General features: G+C 36.2%; 1 protein-coding gene across 1 annotated transcript; it reads right to left on the bottom strand.

The window, feature by feature from the left end:
- Positions 1–204: 204 nt before the first annotated feature.
- Positions 205–714, bottom strand: LOC127099023 (uncharacterized). Its single transcript, XM_051037371.1, has one exon. It carries the CDS (start codon positions 712–714, stop codon positions 205–207), a length of 510 nt encoding a protein of 169 aa, XP_050893328.1.
- Positions 715–23407: the final 22693 nt, after the last annotated feature.

Raw genomic sequence — 23407 nt, 5'->3', positions numbered from 1 at the left:
GGCATTATCGAATACTCGTAATGACCATACCTCATTTTGAAAGCAGTCTTCGAAATATCTTCCGACTTCACTCGAATATGATGGTAACCCAAACGCAAATCAATCTTGCTAAACAAACAAGCACCTACCAACTGATCCATTAAATCATCGATCCTAGGAAATGAACACTTGTTCTTGATAGTCACCTTATTCAGTTGTTGGTAGTCAACACATAGCCTCATAAATATTGTCCTTCTTCTTCACTAACAATACCGACGCATCCCACAGTGAAACACTTGGACGAACAAACTTCTTTTCAATTAGATCTACCAGTAACTTCTTCGATTCACTCAACTCTGAAGCATACATCCTATAAGGAGCCATCGACACCAAACTAGTACTAGACACTAAGTCAATAGTAAACTCAACTTCGCGCTCTGGTGGCAAATCCTTGATATCATCTGGAAACACCTCTGGAAAATCACTCACCACTGGTAACTCTCCTAATAAAACTTTACTTTTTGCCTTCATAGAAGATAATATCATAAACACTGCATCATCATCCTTTACGAACTCATTCACCTGCTTAGCCGACACGAAAAACTCATCACTAACATCAAACTCTTGAAGTGACACTGTCTTGTTGAAATAGTTGATATGATCATGATTAAACTCCAACCAGTTCATTCCAAGGATAACATAGAGATTCATCAAAGGTAGACATACTAAATCCATACCATAAATGGTAAGCACAAAATTCAAACAAACCCATGAATTGGTTATCAGACCTAGAGTCGGGGTATCAAAAATCATATTCCCCTCCATAGAAGACAATTTCAACCCAGTCTATCAGCATAATCAAGCGAAACAAACGAACGCGTTGCACCCGTGTAAATAATAGCAATCAAAGGAATACTATTTATAAAACACGTACCTCGAATTAAACAGTTAACACTAGTAGTCTCTGTCCAAGTCAAAGCAAAGACCTTTCATCCAAATTGTACCTTCTTAGGCTTCTGACAATTGGTACTGATATGACCTTGTTCCTTGCAATTATAACAAATCGGCTCATCACTCATACAATCTACAACACATTGACCTGTCTTACCACACTTAAAGAACCTCAGAACATTATTCTTTCACTCATTAGCACGATGGCCCGACTCTCCACACTTAAAACACTTGACAGAAGCAGGAGTCCCTCCCCCACTTGGCTTTTTCTGACCGTGACTCTAATTGAAGAGCCTTTGAAGGATTGTTAGCCTTTAAGGTTATATGCTTAAGTTGTGAATATTCTGAAGACCAAGATCTGCAAACTCTAAAGACTAGGATCCTGGCCACTTCAAGAATGAATGTCCAGAGTTTAAGAAAAAAAGGCCTAAGAAGAAATTTAGAGAAAAGAAGAAGGGTCTGATGGCTACATGGGTTGATTCAGAGTCTTCAGAAGATGATTCTGAAGAAGAGCAGAATAACATGGTGCTAATGGCTTTCACATAAGCTCATGCATAAATAATTCAACCAAAATCAGAATTTGAGTCAGGTTTTAAAGAGGTATTTTTTGAACTCTCTCATTCTGATCTTGAATCTATTTTATTAAAAGTTCTTAAAAAGTATCAGAATCTTCTAGATAAATACAAGGATCTAAAGAAGGTTCATGTATCTGAAGAGAAAGCTTAATGTACGTTTCAGAAAGATTTTTCAAGTTTGAGTAAACGAAATCTCATTTTGAAAAACAACAACTATGTGCCTCAATGCAAGAAGAGTCTCAAACCTGAAAAGAAAATTATTTCTAAAGCCTCTATAGGTTCTAGTGATATCATAAAGAAATATGATAAATCTTTCCAGAAATTTCTTGCTAGAAGCCTGAATAGAAACTTAATGGCCTCCATGATTTTTGGCGTTAGCAGAAACAAAACAAGGGGTATTGGCTATGATTTTGATGACAAATTTGATTCTGAAAAAGATGATAAGACCAATACTATTCAGTTCCATTTTGTTCCTTATGGGGAAAAATGGAGTTATTCCTAAAGTTAGAATTGCTTCTAAACCTAAGGATAAGGAGAAACCTCATTCCCATTTCAATTATGCATACATGTATAGTTATCCTGCACAAAAACCCAAGTTTATTAAGAACTCTGGGAAGACTAACCCCAAATGACCTAGAAAGATATGGGTACCTAAGGATAAGATAATATATGTTACAGATATAATTAGTAGTAGAACTGAGACACCAGTCATGGTACTTGGACTTAGGATGCTCGCGACACATGACGAGAAGAAGGCATATGTTCCAAAGCCTGGAACTTAAGCCTAAAGGCGTCGTCTATTTCAGAGGTAATTAGAAAGGGAAGATCATTGGCTCTGAAACAGTAGGTAACAATAAACTCCCTTTCATGACTAATGTTCTTTTAGTTTAAGGATTAATGCATAATCTATTGTCCATAAGTCAATTAAGTGACAATGATTATGAAATTATTTTCAATCAAAAGTCCTGTAAAGCTATCAGTCAAAAGGATGGCTCAGTTCTTTTCAATGAAAAGAGGAAAAACAACATTTATAAGATAAGACTTTCTGATTTCAAGAATAAAAATGTAAAATGTCTTATGTTTGTAAATGAATAGCAATGGACGTGACATAGACGATTAGGACATGTTAGCATGAGAAGGATTTCTTAGCTAAATAAGCTTAATTTAGTCAGAGGCCTGCCAAATCTGAAGTTTGCTTCAGATGATCTTTATGAAACATGTCAGAAAGGCAAGTTTTCTAAAACTTCTTTGAAGGCTAAATTTTTTGTTTCAACCTCCAGACCATTGAAGCTTCTTCACATTGACTTGTTTGGTCTAGTGAAAATTGCCTCTATCAGTGGTAAGAAGTTAGAACTAGTCATTGTTGATTACTACAACAGATGGACACGGGTAAAATTTCTCAGACACAAGGATGAGTCACCCTATGTTTTTCTATCTACTGCTCTCAAGTGCAAAATGAGAAGGATCTCAGAATTGTAAAAGTCAGAAGTGATCATGGTGGAGAATTTGAAAACCAAGATTTTAAAAACATCTTTGATGCTAATGGAATTTCCCATGATTTCTCCTTCCCTAGAACTCCATAACAAAATGGAGTTATAGAGAGGAAGAATAAGGCTCTGAAAGAGATGGCTAGAACCATGATCAATGAGACTAATGTGGCAAAACACTTTTGGAAAGAGGCAGTCAACACAACGTGTTATATTCAGAACGTGATCTCTATAAGACCTATTATGGGTAAGACTCCTTATGAATTGTGGAAGAATCTAAAGCCCAACATTTCATATTTTCATCCTTTTGGATGTTCTTGTTTTATGTTGAACACTACAGAGAATCTGAGCAAGTTTGATTCTAAGGCACATAAGTGCATCATGTTATGATACTCTGAACGCTCAAAAGGCTATAGAGTATACAATACTGAGACATAGATTGTTGAAGAATTAATACATGTCATATTTGATGATAAGCTTAACTCTGAAAAGTCAAAGCTAGTTGAGAAATTTGCAGATCTAGAGATCACATATTCAGGTTTTGAAGGAAAGAATTCATAAGCCAAATAAGCTAAAGAAAAAGACTGTGAAGCTCCTTAACCAGAAGTTGTTGAAGCTTAGACTCCTCTGAGAAGGCACATACAAAGATCTTTACATTCTGAAGAATTGATTATGGGAGACAAATATGAACCTATCAGAATTAGATTCTCATTCAAACCTTTTGAAGAGATTCTTTAGGTTTGGTGTCTCTGATAGAGCCTACATAATTGATGAAGCACTTCTGGACACATAATCGATATTGACTATGCAAGAGGAACTCAATAAATTCTCCAAAAATGACGTGTGGGATCTGGTGCCAAGACCCAAAGGAACTCATGTTATTGAAACAAAATGGGTATTCAAAAAAAAGTTGAACAAACAAGGATATGTAGTAAGAAACAAGACTCGACTAGTAGCATAAGGTTATAGTCAGCAAGAGAGGATTGATTTACAAAAACCTTTGCACTAATTTCCAGGTTATAGTCTGTTCGTCTCTTAATTTCCTTTATTGTTAATCAGAACATCATCTTTTATCAGATGGATGTTAAGAATGCATTTCTGAATGGTTACCTTACTGAAGTAGTGTTTGTACACCAACCCCTAGTTTTGAAAATCCTAAAAACTTAGATTTTGTTTTCAAGCTTAGGAAATCAACGTATGGTCTGAAACAAGCTACCAGATTATGGTATGAAAGACTAAGCAGTTTCCTTTTAGAAAATGATTTCACCAGAGAGAAGGTTGATACAACTTTTTTCTGTAAGTCATTCAAAAATGATATTCTTGTTGTTCAAATTTACGTTGATGATATCATATGCGATTATGCTATTTTTACTTTGTGCAAGGAATTTGCTAAGTCTATGCAGACAGAGTTTGAGATGAATCTGATGGGAGAACTCAAGTTCTTTCTGGGGATTCATATAAATCAAAGTCTAGAAGGAATGTACACCCATCAGAGCAAGTACACCAAAGAACTTCTGTAGAAGTTTGACATGTTAGAATGCAAGATATCAAAGACTCTTATGCATCCTACATGTGTCCTTGAGAAGGATGAGGTAAGTGCTAAGGTAGAACAGAAGGTATACAGAGGTGTGATTGGTTCTCTTCTATACTTGACTGCTTATAGACCTGACATTTTGTTTAGTGTTTGTTTGTGTGCTCGCTTCCAATCAGATCCTAGAGAGTCCCATGTAACAGCTGTTAAAAGGATCTTATGGTATCTGAAAAGTACGATTAACCTTGACTTGTGTTATAGAAAATCTAAAGACTACAAGCTAGTGGGTTATTGTGATGCTGATTATGATGGAGACAAGCTTGAGAAGAAAAGAACTTCTAGAAGCTATCAGTTTCTAGGAGATAACTTGATCTTATGGTTCAGCAAAATGCAATCAACAATAGCACTTTCAATTGTTGAAGTTGAATATATTACAACCTCTAAATGCAACACTCGAATGCTCTGGATGAAAAATCCACTAGAAGATTTCCATATATATGAGAGTAACATTCTTATACTTTGTGATAATACTTATGTTATTTGTTTATCTAAGAATCCCATTTTTCATTCTAGAGCAAAACATATTGAGATAAAACATCACTTTATACATGACTATGTTCAGAAGGGAATTTTAAATCTAAAGTTTATTGATACATACCACAAATGGGCTTATATATTTACAAAACCCCTTGCTAAAGATAGATTCATTTTCATTCTCAAAATTTTAAAAATGGGCTTATGTCCTGAATGAAAAAGATATTTTTCTCAGAATGTTAATCTCTCAGACTCTGAGATTTGTTGGGTGTTCTAAACGTGTGAGTCTTCTGAAGTGAGAAGGTTTCACAAGTTCAAATGTATCTAGTCGCAACTTGTTTGGTTAAACAAATCTGCTTTATGGATACTGAACAGTTTCACATTAAATAGATGTCAATCATTCTCGATTAGTAGAATAGTTTTAAGACAGCTGTCTTAGAAAACTGAATCGTTTCTGATTTCAAGATGTGACACGTTGGATGAATAAATCTTGGGATTAGGTAAAATCTTCATGCTTTACCCTCTTGTCAGAATATTTTCTTTTCTATAAACTTTTTCATGATTTCAAACCTTCTATTTAAACCAACTTCACTCACTTCACACACTTTCACTACTATCACAACCTATACTTTCTCTCTTTGAGCTTAAAAGTTTCAACAAACCCTAAAACCCTTTTCTTCATCAACAATTGCATCTTCACAACAATTTGCTTAGCAAACTAAATAACAACAACAAGCTCAACAATAAGGTGTTGTTACTACTTAACAAACTGGTTGTGGTTCTTCTTCATTGCAACCACAACCTTAAATCCCTCATCCGCGTCAGATTGTTTAATCTAGATCTTCTTTAGGTCTACTTGTTTGTACCAAATATGCGTTAATGTTCTTGAGATTACCTTGAGTATTCCTGCAGAGAAACTAGAAGTACTTGGTGAACTCTTTTTTTAGTTTGAAAATATGAAGGAAAATGGAATTGACCTTCTTCCTGCTGTCAAATTTCAAGGTTGGGAGAGTTTCTTCAACTGTCTTTAAGGCCAAGTTTTCTTCAACCTAGTGAGAAAATTCTGGAAACATGTTAAGTCTTCTCTGTTCCAAGTCACCTCCTTTGTGTTTGGAATAAAGATAATGATATCTAAGAAGCTGATATCCAAACTCATTGGATATGATTAGTCTGGTAAAAGGTGTGAACAAATGGTGGAAAAGGAATCCAATATGACTGAGAGATCTAAAGTGATTTTTGCCTCTGGAAAATACTCTAGAAATGTCAAGGATCTTCTCCCTCATCTGAAGGTTTGGACTAAAATTCTTCTGGGATGTGTTCATCACAGAAAGGTAACCAACTCTTCTGACTACGTCAACAGTGGTCAACAATATATCCTTTATTATATCGAAACTGAAAAGAAGGTGAATCTCCTAGCACTTCTATTTCAGCATCTAAAGGATATTTTGAGGGACACCAAAGATGGTAGCATAAAGACAAAGAGCTACATTCTTTTGGGTAGTCTGATCTCTGAGATTCTGATAGAGATCCATTTTATAGACTCTCTAACAGACAATCAGTTCTCCAAAGGCATACAACCTCTGGCTGACAGGATGTTGAATGCCAAGGGTTTGAAGAATATGGGGATTATTACTAAAGTGATAAGTCCTCCTGCTGAATTTCCCAAGGAAATCATACTCAATAGAAGGATTCCTTTGAAAGATTTCCCTAGCTTCTCAAAGCCATATCCTCTGAAAGAGGTGGTAGAATTTCTGGGTAAGTGTCATGCTGATGCTATTCTGGAAGCTTCTGAAGCTATTTCCACTAACTCTGGCATCCCTATTGTAGAATCAGACATTGATTCTTATACTGAGTCGGAAGTTGAGCTCCTAGCCCTCTCAGATGGAATCCCTCAGTCCTACTTTGACCAAACTACCTCTCAAACCAAAATTCACCCTACACCCTTGGATGAATTGTTTACTCAGTTTGAAGGCGAGGCTGCTGGAAGACTTAATGCTCTCACTGAGGCTTGCACTTCTAACGCAAACCTCTTGAAGTGTGTGCTCTAACCAACAACTTCAGAAGTTGGATAGAAGTCAACTCTGAAGAGTTAGAGTTTGCTTGCCTGAAGGAAGCTAGAAGGAACTTCCATGCCAGACTCTTTGACATTGTTGAATCTCTGCTTCAAAAAGTTCCTCCAACGCTTCTACTTGCTGCTCTAAAAGTGACTCTACCTCCTTTTCCAGCTCTGCCTATTATGGTTGCTTCTGAGACTACTCTTGAAGTTGGAAGTAACTATGGACTCAAGAAGACTATGATTTCTGAGAAAGTCATTCTGAAGAATTTGGAGGATTTGGTGGCTGAGAATTCTGAAGTTAAAGAGAGACTCAAGCATGAATATGAGAAGACTTCAATGATTTAAGGGTTGTTTATAAAGATCTTATCAAGACTACCACCCCATCCTAAACCCTAGTTTAAAAAAAAAACTTTGTGTTGTCTTTGTTTTGTTTTTCATTTATGTACTGAGTTATCTTTTTAATGAAATGAAATTCTATTATTGGTTTACTTTGTCTTTTATTTTATATTTTTGAATGATAAGAAATGGGGAGAAAGAATGACTGATTTTGATACATATAAATTCCACTTCTGAAACCCAAACATGTCTTTATATGTTCTAACATTGGTAACATTTATGAGAACTTTGAAAAAGTTCATCATGTTAACCAAGTGTTTCAGATTCTAAGGCATTAACCAAGAAAGCGGAATCAAGTTCATATGAACCAGGCTTATGTTCTGGATAGTTAACTAAGAAGTTTGTCGTTAACCAAACATATTCTTGTTCTGAACTAAGTTCAAGTGATCAAGGTTGAACCAGGCGTATACAAGATTTGAACCAGATGTATACAAGTTATAATAAGAATCATACATGTGCGATACAACCATGTTATGAAACCAGGCTATGAAAGCTCTGACGAATCATGCTTTGTGACGAGACTGATAACTAGACTTTCTGACACTCAAGCAAGAATTATGAATGAAATACTTTTGTATCAAAGTTTTTGTATTCTTGGAAGTCACTTTATCCATTACAACCATGCTTCTGCCTTTTGGGAATATAACAACCATGCTTCAGTATCCAGGCTTCTTCCTTATGGGAAAAGAAATAACTTCCCAAAGTTAGGTTTGCAAGCTCCCCATGAATTTTTATGAAGACTTAGAATATCAGAGTTAGATTTGCAAGCTCCCCCTTATTCTTTTGCCTTTTGGGAAGCTATTTATTTCATGAAGATAAAAATCTGAATTTAAGTCTTAAATTCAGGGGGAACTTGCAAACAAAACTCTGATATTCTAAGCTGAAAAATAATTTTTAACAATATAAATTCAGGGGGAGCTTAGAAACCTCACTCTGATATTTTTATGTGATAAAACCAAGTAAAATTTGTTCATCAAAATACATGATTTTGTCATCATCAAAAAGGGGGAGATTGTAAGATCAAGATTTGATTATGCATTTGGCCTTTAGTTTTGATGATAACAATGCATTGTTTTTTAGTGAACATTTTTTGTACACTAATGGTTTTTATCTAGCGTGTAACTTTTAATAACAGGTTATGACTTCGAAGCATTGACGTGTGACATCACCAGATTCTGGAATCAACACACTCTGACTCTGAAGAGATACAAGTGCTTTACAAGATGTTGTCAAGTTCTAGAAAGATCTTAGACAATGGTACTGATGAACGTTTGTGCTAAAGCTTCTGACTGTGACTCTGATTGAAGGGCCTCTGAAGGATTTCCAGCCTTCAAGATTTTGCGCTCAAGTTATGAAGATTTTGAAGAACAAGATATGAAGACTCTAAAGACTAGGTTCTGAGGAGCTGTGTCAAGACTCTAAAGACCAAGGTTCTGAATATTCTGTCAACTAGTCTCTTGATCCTTCTAAGCATGCTTCAATATCATATCATCAGAAGCCTCTGAATATTAGAAGATAATATAAAAATGTTTTGCGTCAGAAAAATAGTACATAGTACAAGATCACCCTTCCCTCCACTACGCTGATTTTGTAGGCTAAGAACAATACTATTATACCATTTTGTCTCTTATATACAAACCGTTACACAAAGAGACCGCTGCAATTTTCTATTCCAATTCTACCCTAAAATGGGTCTTTTAATTCCCTATATAAAGAAGACTTGGAAGATTGGAATAAGTTGCTAATGCTCATGCAAATTCGCCGTGCTAAAAATTACGCTCATACACACGCTATTTGCTAAAGTATATATTTTTTGTGTATAGTCTTTATAAACACATAAGAGTTGTTGCTCGTTATTGTGTGAAGATATTCATTGTATTTAACTTAGTTAATCTACTTTCTTAGAATCAATACTTATAAAAATAAACTTGTAAATCTCAAAGTTGTTTGAGTGGTTTCCTAGAGTGACTAGGTTTTAGTCAGATAGACTCAAGAAGAAAAAGACGGTTTGTATTTGTGGTGTCTGTAATCAGTTTCGGTTATAGTGGATTAAGTCCTTACTGAGAAGGAAAAATCACCTTGGTAGGATGGACTAGAGGTAGCTTCGTTAACAACAAACCAGTATAAAAATAACTTTGTTACTTTTCATGTTCGTGTTATTGTTTGATTGAGTTGGTTTTTTAAAAAACTTTTTTTAGAAACCCAATTCAAATCCTCATTTCTTGTGTTTCTTGTCACCTTCATTTTTCTCATATGCAGCTCTTTGCTTTCCTTTTTGAACTGGAGCATTGTACAGTTTTCCTCTAAACTGATTATTTCCCTTCCTCTTACTAACACTCTTGTAGTGAGCGGAATGAACCCTGCAGTCCTCATGATAGATCCTACACTTGTTCACTAGAGTGGGAAACCTGTGAATCTCCTAGTAGCCAATACACTACTTAATCTTAGATTGCAGTATGTTCTCAAACTTAATGCACTTTAATCCCTCCACAACTACACCATTATGGCGAGGGTAGAACTTCACTAGTTCCTCAAACTTGGCAGCATACTTAGCAACTATCATGTTTCCTTGCTTAAGCTCAAGAAATTCAATTTATTTCTTGCTACGCACATCTTCAGGAAAATAATTCTCAAGGAATTGCACCCTGAACACAACCCAAGTGATCTCTGCACCAACAACTTCTGATCTCTGGCGAGCATTATCCCACCAGTATTCAACTTCCTCAAACAACATGTAAGTACTAAACAAAACCTTATGTTAATCAGTACATGCCATCACTCAAAAAAATTTCTCGATCTCTGAGAGCCACACTTGAGCACCCTCTGGATCATACCTACCCTTGAACATCAGCGAATTATTTCTCTGAAATTTTCCCAAACGACATAACTCATCACTTACCTGATTCTGTTGTCTATGTAGTGCCTGAGCCACTGTTAGGTCCGGGCTGAGCCTGTTACACCCTAAACCCCCAAAACAGTGAAATGATAGAATAATTTAAGCATTGATCATAATGCATACGTTTAGGATGTCACTAATCATAAACCAACATATGTTCCAAATAAGGTAAAACATTCTAATGCACATGGTATCACATGCTCACCTTCACTTAGGGTATCATCGCAGCGGAAATCATCAAATATGCATGCTTCATAATATTTAAGTCTCATTAAAATACCTTATTTGAATTAAAACAATGTGGCAAAAGTATACACTATGATATAAGCTCAAAACGTTAAGAGTATAACATGCGTCTCTCGATTATAAAAAACACAAATTGAATAAAACCATTAAACATTCCCAACCCAGTGTTCGTTGTTGATTTTGGCGAAGAACCTCTGGTTTTCCAAAACTTATTGAATTAGGTTACTTGCAGGATCAACCATACAAATCCTAGGACATGTGCAAATTTAAACAACTTTGTAACTCTTTAGAACAACCTTTGTATCCTTTATTTGGTGTACTAAGTCTTTCAAGTACGAAAGATGTTGACTAAAAGTGCTTAAGTAAAAGTAAACTTAACAAGACTAAGATAAATGGCGAAAAATAAATGGCAAAGAATAAATTGCATAAAATAAATGCAAAGGATAAATGACTGGTAAATGTAAAGGAAAATTGGTAAAGAACTTTGAAATTTATAAGATAAAACTTTAAAGAAATGGTGTTTGTTCACACGTACATTTTCCAGATAAGACTCTTTTCTCTCACACGGGTACTTTGAGTATTTTGCAAGATTTTTGTACAAGTTTTCACACTCCCATTCTGATAACAACTATCCTATTTATATACAAACAAAATAACTGTCACTTACGAATAAATCCTAAAACTATGACACTTGGCTCTCTGCATGACTTCCTTTCGCCAGGTGCTTCCACGCGTCTTCTGCCAAACGTTATAACTCTTTTGAATTTGAATTTCTGCTTTACGTAGAAACGACGCGTCTCCTCAGACTTTTCGAATTGTCGAAATATCATAACATCATCCATACTTGTCAAAGACGTCTTTTCATCTGCAGACATCTTCTTCTGTCGAAATATCGAACCACCAATCTGTCGAAGTGTCGAAAACACTTATCAACTAAACTGTTGAAAATTCTCTTCAAGTATATATTTCCAGTTTTTTTCCTTTTTGCAAGCATCTCCATTTGTCGAAAACACTATTCTGCTTATTAATTTCATGGCGTCAAAAATACATGTATACAAATTGCCCCCAGCAAAGATGTTTCGACTACTCTGGAGAAACAATAATTTGTTGTCAACCAATATTTCGATGCCATGTCATTTAATTCCACTATTTCCAAGCTTTTATAATCTTAAGTTCCCAAACAGATTCATCATTACACTTTTTCAAAAAAAACGTCATGTCTAGCCCATGTTTAGACCTTACCCCCATCATTTGCTAAACCTAACATCATGGCCTTTTTCAACTTCCACATCTTCATCATCACCGTTGTGATTCAGCCACGTGTCCCACGATTATCATCAAAAACTCAAACGTTTTTTATCATCTTCCCTTATAAATACTCACAGCCTGTTTTCTCTGAAACTTTTTTACGCTTCAAACTTTCTTCTTCATACCCATTTTCATACTTTCAACTTTCCTGAAAAAATTTCTTTGTTCTTCTCAACAATGGCTCCTCCAAAATCTTTCAGCCGCAAACACTCCAAGAAGACCCTAAGATTCAACTCTTCATCCTGCGCACGAGTTGAATGGACCAATGATTATTGGAAACCAACAATACGTTCCTGAACCTCCCAATGAGAGAGATAAGGAATGTATCTACAAATCCCAGGTATTAATTCCTGTTCTTGTTTCTAGTATTTGTCACGCTATGTTAGGTCCACTCCCCAATCCAGATATTAAACCAGATCGTCTGAAAGAATTTTTTCCCACCTATTTCCGTACCAAACCCATAGGTGCTGGAGTAAAACCTCAACCTCAAGAGAAAATTGTAGAACAAATTGACCCACAAAGTTCAACTGATGATGGAGAGTTGAATTTAACTTATTTGAATTATGCTAGGATCTTCAGAACTTGTCCATGGTCGAAAGACCCTTCAGACTATTTATCCTGGCTAGATACGGTTGAAAAGATTAAAGGAGATTTCTGGAAGGAAATAGGTATTTTCGATCTCATTCAATTGTCGAGAGTAGGACCCAACATTTGCCCCAATATGCTTTTAGATTCCCTCTATTTTTGGGACAGTACCTATAACACTTTTCACCTTCCTTGTGGGATGGTCACACTCACTCTCTTCGACGCAGCAGCCATCGTTGGCCTTCGCCCCAATGGGATAGATTTCGACCCCACCAACCTAAATGAAGATTCTATAACTTTCGACGCTAGCTTTGCTCCATACTCTTTATTCATGTCTCATTATCATGACAAGGATACCACAGAAGTCTCGGATGTCGAACATATAGCCTTTTTGACTCTATGGCTAACAAAATATGTGTTTTGCTCCCTGTAACACCCCTTTTTCTACCCCAAATTACTTAGCATATAATCAGAGTAAATAAGCACGCATATAAACAAAAGGGTGTCACATCGACGTTTTTGAAACTTAAAACTTTTCAAAAACCAACAATACACCTGGTCATTTAAAATAACACATTTCACTCATCATGAATATTCAAGCAATATGCGTTCGCAGCGGAAAGTAAAGAATACTCATGTATTTCATAATATGATCCATGTCCCATACCATGATCATCTCTCAATAATCACTTCAAATAAAATAAAACAATTAATGACATAAAGCATATCAAAGTAAGATATGAGTTCAATACCACTAATCTACCCAGTGTTACATGACCAGAGAATTGACTCATTACCTAATTTCAAACTAAATACGGAAACTCTCCAGCTAATCTTGAGCGAGCTACCGTCCACCTACTCCAGCAATACTACTCTGTAGTATCTGCACGATACCCATGTAAAGGTAACATTCAAACAGAAAGGGTGAGAATTCAAATTATTATGAAATAGCATAATAAGGCACAATGAATTAAAACAACAATTCAAGAATTCATCACACTTTATATTATTATATCCATGATATTAACAGACAATCATTCCACATATTTCAAACATACATCACACCCACATCAATGATCACATAATCATAAACGACTTAATGCAAGACAATGTGACTCCATGCATCCGGTACCTCAATGTGAACTCAAAGTTTCACCGCTTCCCGATTCAATATCTAGAATCCAAGCCACGCTTCCGATCCGGACAAGACCAAAGCCCTACGTCTGTTTCCAATAAAGGATCACCACTTAATACTACGCCTAATCCCAATTAAGGATTAACGTCTGCTACGTCTGTTTCCAATGAAGGATCACCGCTTAATACTACGCCTGATTCCAATCAAGAATCAACGTCTGCTACGTCTGTTTCCAATAAAGGATCACCGCTTAACCACTTCCACAATGAAGTCGACCATACTATGAATGAATGCACACATACCAACACATATACAATTAAGACCTTCTATACCGTCTTAACATTCCACATATCACCATAACTCACAATTGGTACATATACACATTCATCACCACACATCATTTATGATTACATATACACATCCATAACCAGAAATCATTCACAGTCCAATAATGGTATACATACACATTCATACAATATGTTATTCACCAATATAGGTCAATCATCAAATATGTACACATAGATTTCATTCCAAAATGCACACAACATTTAAATATTAATTTTTCACTTTTCAAACAGTGTTAACCGGTTAACGCCTTGGGTTAATCGGTTAACGCAAAACAGAATGCGCTTCTTGGAAAATTTTAACAGTGTTAACCGGTTAACGCCCTGGGTTAACCGGTTAACGCAAGACAGAATGTAATTTTTCAATATCGTAACAGTGTTAACCAGTTAACGCCCTGGGTTAACCGGTTAACGCAAAACAGAAAGCTGTTCCTGCGCTAACACGAAACAGAATGCAGATTTCCCCGCATTTTTCATCGTTGGAGGACTTCCGGACCTCCGATTTCGATTCCGTAAAAAGCTACACGTTCAGAAAATTATGACTCATCCAAATATATATTCATTCACAGTTTTAGCATAATTTAATCATCACAATTCAAGAGTATTTATCAAGACCTAATAATTCCAAAACCATGCCAATTAAGGATCTCAACATAAAACATGTTCCTACCCATTGGCCCAATCATACTAACCCATAATAATAAGGATTCCCCCCTTACCTCGTCAATCTGATGGAAACCCTAGCTCCTCTTTACGTTTCCTCTCCTTTTCCTCTATTGTCTTCAATGCTCAAGTGAATTCTAATTCCCACTTCCCTCACCTCTTACTATTTATAATAGTATTCTAGTTGGGCTTAAATCATCTAATTTAATCACCAGGCCCAAAATACCTAATATTTAAATACCTCTATTTAAATTCAAATAATTAACCACTCACTATGCACACCAAATTAATTAATTAATTCAATTATTTAATTATTTCTCATATCAACTAAATAATTAATTCCCACACTAATTAAGTTAATTAATCCATTATTATACTACCTCACAACCGCTTAATTACTTAACACTCCAAATAATTAAATATAATATAATAAAATAATATAATAATTAATTCCTAAAAATTGGGCTGTTACAACTCTCCCCCACTTAAAAGATTTTCGTCCTCGAAAATTCCTCAGACGATAACTCTAGATACGATTCCCTCATCTTATCCTCGAGTTTCCAAGTAATATTTTCATGCACCGGTATCACTAATGGAAATCAAAGGTGTACCCTTAATAAATCACATACCTTGGATTAGTCCATCATCGGTAGTGGTCTCCGCACCAGCCAATGCAAACACCTTTCCCTTCACTTGCTCCTTCTTCGGCTTATCACATTGCGAACTAATGTGACCTTTCTCACCACAGTTGAAACAAGTTACGTTCGAACCAACTCTACACTGGTTTGCTCTGTGACCAATCCTACCACAATTGAAACACTTCCCAGAATCTCTACTACAATCAACAGCACGATGACCTTCAACGCCACAGTTGAAACACGTAAGTGGAGTAGAAGATTCTCCTCCACTTGGCTTCTTGCCAAAACCGGATTGTTTCCTCTTGTCATCATACGGTTTCCCCCGATCCTGGTCTTTCTCCTTCAAACTCTGGTAGACAGAAGCACTCTCCCTACTATCCTCATCATAAATCCTCTTTCAAGAGTCGGATCCACAACCCGAAACATCAAACAAACAGTATCGATCGTGTCAGATACACAAATCAAATACCACGGAACCCTACTACTATTGACCAACTGGTCGACCATGCTCTGATACCACTAATGTAACACCCCTTTTTCTACCCCAAATTACTTAGCATATAATCAGAGTAAATAAGCACGCATATAAACAAAAGGGCATCACATCGACGTTTTTGAAACTTAAAACTTTTCAAAAACCAACAATACACCTGGTCATTTAAAATAACACATTTCACTCATCATGAATATTCAAGCAATATGCGTTCGCAGCGGAAAGTAAAGAATACTCATGTGTTTCATAATATGATCCACGTCCCATACCATGATCATCTCTCAATAATCACTTCAAATAAAATAAAACAATTAATGACATAAAGCATATCAAAGTAAGATATGAGTTCAATACCACTAATCTACCCAGTGTTACATGACCAGAGCATTGACTCATTACCTAATTTCAAACTAAATACGGAAACTCTCCAGCTAATCTTGAGCGAGCTACCGTCCACCTACTCCAGCAATACTACTCTGTAGTATCTGCACGATACCCATGTAAAGGTAACATTCAAACAGAAAGGGTGAAAATTCAAATTATTATGAAATAGCATAATAAGGCACAATGAATTAAAACAACAATTCAAGAATTCATCACACTTTGTATTATTATATCCATGATATTAACAGACAATCATTCCACATATTTCAAACATACATCACACCCACATCAATCATCACATAATCATAAACGACTCAATGCAAGACAATATGACTCCATGCATGCGGTACCTCAATGTGAACTCAAAGTTTCACCGCTTCCCGATTCAATATCTAGAATCCAAGCCACGCTTCCGATCCGGACAAGACCAAAGCCCTACGTCTGTTTCCAATAAAGGATCACCGCTTAATACTACGCCTAATCCCAATTAAGGATTAACGTCTGCTACGTCTGTTTCCAATGAAGGATCACCGCTTAATACTACGCTTGATTCCAATCAAGAATCAACGTCTGCTACGTCTGTTTCCAATAAAGGATCACCGCTTAACCACTTCCACAATGAAGTCGACCATGCTATGAATGAATGCACACATACCAACACATATACAATTAAGACCTTCTATACCGTCTTAACATTCCACATATCACCATAACTCACAACTGGTACATATACACATTCATCACCACACATCATTTATGATTACATATACACATCCATAACCAGAAATCATTCACAGTCCAATAATGGTATACATACACATTCATACAATATGTTATTCACCAATATAGGTCAATCATCAAATATGTACACATAGATTTCATTCCAAAATGCACACAACATTTAAATATTAATTTTTCACTTTTCAAACAGTGTTAACCGGTTAACGCCTTGGGTTAATCGGTTAACGCAAAACAGAATGCGCTTCTTGGCAAATTTTAACAGTGTTAACCGGTTAACGCCCTGGGTTAACCGGTTAACGCAAGACAGAATGTAAATTTTTAATATCGTAACAGTGTTAACCAGTTAACGCCCTGGGTTAACCGGTTAACGCAAAACAGAAAGCTGTTCCTGCGCTAACACAAAACAGAATGCAGATTTCCCCGCATTTTTCATCGTTGGAGGACTTCCGGACCTCCGATTTCGATTCCGTAAAAAGCTACACGTTCAGAAAATTGTGACTCATCCAAATATATATTCATTCACAGTTTTAGCATAATTTAATCATCACAATTCAAGAGTATTTATCAAGACCTAATAATTCCAAAACCATGCCAATTAAGGATCTCAACATAAAACATTTTCCTACCCATTGACCCAATCATACTAACCCATAATAATAAGGATTCCCCCCTTACCTCGTCAATCTGATGGAAACCCTAGCTCCTCTTTACGTTTCCTCTCCTTTTCCTCTATTGTCTTCAATGCTCAAGTGAATTCTAATTCCCACTTCCCTCACCTCTTACTATTTATAATAGTATTCTAGTTGGGCTTAAATCATCTAATTTAATCACCAGGCCCAAAATACCTAATATTTAAATACCTCTATTTAAATTCAAATAATTAACCACTCACTATGCACACCAAGTTAATTAATTAATTCAATTATTTAATTATTTCTCATATTAACTAAATATTTAATTCCCACACTAATTAAGTTAATTAATCCATTATTATACTACCTCACAACCGCTTAATTACTTAACACTCCAAATAATTAAATATAATATAATAAAATAATATAATAATTAATTCCTAAAAATTAGGCTGTTACAACTCTCCCCCACTTAAAAGATTTTCGTCCTCGAAAATTCCTCAGACGATAACTCTTGATACGATTCCCTCATCTTATCCTCGAGTTTCCAAGTAATATTTTCATGCACCGGTATCACTAATGGAAATCAAAGGTGTACCCTTAATAAATCACATACCTTGGATTAGTCCATCATCGGTAGTGGTCTCCGCACCAGCCAATGCAAACACCTTTCCCTTCACTTGCTCCTTCTTCGGCTTATCACATTGCGAACTAATGTGACCTTTCTCACCACAGTTGAAACAAGTTACGTTCGAACCAACTCTACACTGGTTTGCTCTGTGACCAATCCTACCACAATTGAAACACTTCCCAGAATCTCTACTACAATCAACAACACGATGACCTTCAACGCCACAGTTGAAACACGTAAGTGGAGTAGAAGATTCTCCTCCACTTGGCTTCTTGCCAAAACCAGATTGTTTCCTCTTGTCATCATACGGTTTCCCCCGATCCTGGTCTTTCTCCTTCAAACTCTGGTAGACAGAAGCACTCTCCCTACTATCCTCATCATAAATCCTCTTTCAAGAGTCGGATCCACAACCCGAAACATCAAACAAACAGTATCGATCGTGTCAGATACACAAATCAAATACCACGGAACCCTACTACTATTTACCAACTGGTCGACCATGCTCTGATACCACTAATGTAACACCCCTTTTTCTACCCCAAATTACTTAGCATATAATCAGAGTAAATAAGCACGCATATAAACAAAAGGGCGTCACATCGACGTTTTTGAAACTTAAAACTTTTCAAAAACCAACAATACACCTGGTCATTTAAAATAACACATTTCACTCATCATGAATATTCAAGCAATATGCGTTCGCAGCGGAAAGTAAAGAATACTCATGTGTTTCATAATATGATCCATGTCCCATACCATGATCATCTCTCAATAATCACTTCAAATAAAATAAAACAATTAATGACATAAAGCATATCAAAGTAAGATATGAGTTCAATACCACTAATCTACCCAGTGTTACATGACCAGAGCATTGACTCATTACCTAATTTCAAACTAAATACGGAAACTCTCCAGCTAATCTTGAGCGAGCTACCGTCCACCTACTCCAGCAATACTACTCTGTAGTATCTGCACGATACCCATGTAAAGGTAACATTCAAACAGAAAGGGTGAGAATTCAAATTATTATGAAATAGCATAATAAGGCACAATGAATTAAAACAACAATTCAAGAATTCATCACACTTTGTATTATTATATCCATGATATTAACAGACAATCATTCCACATATTTCAAACATACATCACACCCACATCAATGATCACATAATCATAAACGACTCAATGCAAGACAATATGACTCCATGCATGCGGTACCTCAATGTGAACTCAAAGTTTCACCGCTTCCCGATTCAATATCTAGAATCCAAGCCACGCTTCCGATCCGGACAAGACCAAAGCCCTACGTCTGTTTCCAATAAAGGATCACCGCTTAATACTACGCCTAATCCCAATTAAGGATTAACGTCTGCTACGTCTGTTTCCAATGAAGGATCACCGTTTAATACTACGCCTGATTCCAATCAAGAATCAACGTCTGCTACGTCTGTTTCCAATAAAGGATCACCGCTTAACCACTTCCACAATGAAGTCGACCATGCTATGAATGAATGCACACATACCAACACATATACAATTAAGACCTTCTATACCGTCTAAACATTCCACATATCACCATAACTCACAATTGGTACATATACACATTCATCACCACACATCATTTATGATTACATATACACATCCATAACCAGAAATCATTCACAGTCCAATAATGGTATACAGACACATTCATACAATATGTTATTCACCAATATAGGTCAATCATCAAATATGTACACATAGATTTCATTCCAAAATGCACACAACATTTAAATATTAATTTTTCACTTTTCAAACAGTGTTAACCGGTTAACGCCTTGGGTTAATCGGTTAACGCAAAACAGAATGCGCTTCTTGGAAAATTTTAACAGTGTTAACCGGTTAACGCCCTGGGTTAACCGGTTAACGCAAGACAGAATGTAAATTTTTAATATCGTAACAGTGTTAACCAGTTAACGCCATGGGTTAACCGGTTAACGCAAAACAGAAAGCTGTTCCTGCGCTAACACGAAACAGAATGCAGATTTCCCCGCATTTTCCATCGTTGGAGGACTTCCGGACCTCCGATTTCGATTCCGTAAAAAGCTACACGTTCAGAAAATTATGACTCATCCAAATATATATTCATTCACAGTTTTAGCATAATTTAATCATCACAATTCAAGAGTATTTATCAAGACCTAATAATTCCAAAACCATGCCAATTAAGGATCTCAACATAAAACATGTTCCTACCCATTGACCCAATCATACTAACCCATAATAATAAGGATTCCCCCCTTACCTCGTCAATCTGATGGAAACCCTAGCTCCTCTTTACGTTTCCTCTCCTTTTCCTCTATTGTCTTCAATGCTCAAGTGAATTCTAATTCCCACTTCCCTCACCTCTTACTATTTATAATAGTATTCTAGTTGGGCTTAAATCATCTAATTTAATCACCAGGCCCAAAATACCTAATATTTAAATACCTCTATTTAAATTCAAATAATTAACCACTCACTATGCACACCAAGTTAATTAATTAATTCAATTATTTAATTATTTCTCATATCAACTAAATAATTAATTCCCACACTAATTAAGTTAATTAATCCATTATTATACTACCTCACAACCGCTTAATTACTTAACACTCCAAATAATTAAATATAATATAATAAAATAATATAATAATTAATTCCTAAAAATTGGGCTGTTACAACTCTCCCCCACTTAAAAGATTTTCGTCCTCGAAAATTCCTCAGACGATAACTCTTGATACGATTCCCTCATCTTATCCTCGAGTTTCCAAGTAATATTTTCATGCACCGGTATCACTAATGGAAATCAAAGGTGTACCCTTAATAAATCACATACCTTGGATTAGTCCATCATCGGTAGTGGTCTCCGCACCAGCCAATGCAAACACCTTTCCCTTCACTTGCTCCTTCTTCGGCTTATCACATTGCGAACTAATGTGACCTTTCTCACCACAGTTGAAACAAGTTACGTTCGAACCAACTCTACACTGGTTTGCTCTGTGACCAATCCTACCACAATTGAAACACTTCCCAGAATCTCTACTACAATCAACAACACGATGACCTTCAACGCCACAGTTGAAACACGTAAGTGGAGTAGAAGATTCTCCTCCACTTGGCTTCTTGCCAAAACCGGATTGTTTCCTCTTGTCATCATACGGTTTCCCCCGATCCTGGTCTTTCTCCTTCAAACTCTGGTAGACAGAAGCACTCTCCCTACTATCCTCATCATAAATCCTCTTTCAAGAGTCGGATCCACAACCCGAAACATCAAACAAACAGTATCGATCGTGTCAGATACACAAATCAAATACCACGGAACCCTACTACTATTGACCAACTGGTCGACCATGCTCTGATACCACTAATGTAACACCCCTTTTTCTACCCCAAATTACTTAGCATATAATCAGAGTAAATAAGCACGCATATAAACAAAAGGGCGTCACATCGACGTTTTTGAAACTTAAAACTTTTCAAAAACCAACAATACACCTGGTCATTTAAAATAACACATTTCACTCATCATGAATATTCAAGCAATATGCGTTCGCAGCGGAAAGTAAAGAATACTCATGTGTTTCATAATATGATCCATGTCCCATACCATGATCATCTCTCAATAATCACTTCAAATAAAATAAAACAATTAATGACATAAAGCATATCAAAGTAAGATATGAGTTCAATACCACTAATCTACCCAGTGTTACATGACCAGAGCATTGACTCATTACCTAATTTCAAACTAAATACGGAAACTCTCCAGCTAATCTTGAGCGTGCTACCGTCCACCTACTCCAGCAATACTACTCTGTAGTATCTGCACGATACCCATGTAAAGGTAACATTCAAACAGAAAGGGTGAGAATTCAAATTATTATGAAATAGCATAATAAGGCACAATGAATTAAAACAACAATTCAAGAATTCATCACACTTTGTATTATTATATCCATGATATTAACAGACAATCATTCCACATATTTCAAACATACATCACACCCACATCAATGATCACATAATCATAAACGACTCAATGCAAGACAATATGACTCCATGCATGCGGTACCTCAATGTGAACTCAAAGTTTCACCGCTTCCCGATTCAATATCTAGAATCCAAGCCACGCTTCCGATCCGGACAAGACCAAAGCCCTACGTCTGTTTCCAATAAAGGATCACCGCTTAATACTACGCCTAATCCCAATTAAGGATTAACGTCTGCTACGTCTGTTTCCAATGAAGGATCACCGCTTAATACTACGCCTGATTCCAATCAAGAATCAACGTCTGCTACGTCTGTTTCCAATAAAGGATCACCGCTTAACCACTTCCACAATGAAGTCGACCATGCTATGAATGAATGCACACATACCAACACATATGCAATTAAGACCTTCTATACCGTCTTAACATTCCACATATCACCATAACTCACAATTGGTACATATACACATTCATCACCACACATCATTTATGATTACATATACACATCCATAACCAGAAATCATTCACAGTCCAATAATGGTATACATACACATTCATACAATATATTATTCACCAATATAGGACAATCATCAAATATGTACACATAGATTTCATTCCAAAATGCACACAACATTTAAATATTAATTTTTCACTTTTCAAACAGTGTTAACCGGTTAACGCCCTGGGTTAATCGGTTAACGCAAAACAGAATGCGCTTCTTGGCAAATTTTAACAGTGTTAACCGGTTAACGCCCTGGGTTAACCGGTTAATGCAAGACAGAATGTAATTTTTCAATATCATAACAGTGTTAACCGATTAACGCCCTGGGTTAACCGGTTAACGCAAAACAGAAAGCTGTTCCTGCGCTAACACGAAACAGAATGCAGATTTCCCCGCATTTTCCATCGTTGGAGGACTTCCGGACCTCCGATTTCGATTCCGTAAAAAGCTACACGTTCAGAAAATTATGACTCATCCAAATATATATTCATTCACAGTTTTAGCATAATTTAATCATCACAATTCAAGAGTATTTATCAAGACCTAATAATTCCAAAACCATGCCAATTAAGGATCTCAACATAAAACATGTTCCTACCCATTGACCCAATCATACTAACCCATAATAATAAGGATTCCCCCCTTACCTCGTCAATCTGATGGAAACCCTAGCTCCTCTTTACGTTT

Source organism: Lathyrus oleraceus, chromosome 1 (assembly GCF_024323335.1).
Source record: "Lathyrus oleraceus cultivar Zhongwan6 chromosome 1, CAAS_Psat_ZW6_1.0, whole genome shotgun sequence".
NCBI classification, from domain to species: Eukaryota; Viridiplantae; Streptophyta; class Magnoliopsida; order Fabales; family Fabaceae; genus Lathyrus; species Lathyrus oleraceus.
This window is presented reverse-complemented; position numbering and strand designations above follow the sequence as displayed.

Excerpts from the sequence above, each read along its gene's own strand:
- LOC127099023 (XM_051037371.1), bottom strand. The coding sequence starts at position 714 with ATGGATTTAGTATGTCTACCTTTGATGAATCTCTATGTTATCCTTGGA.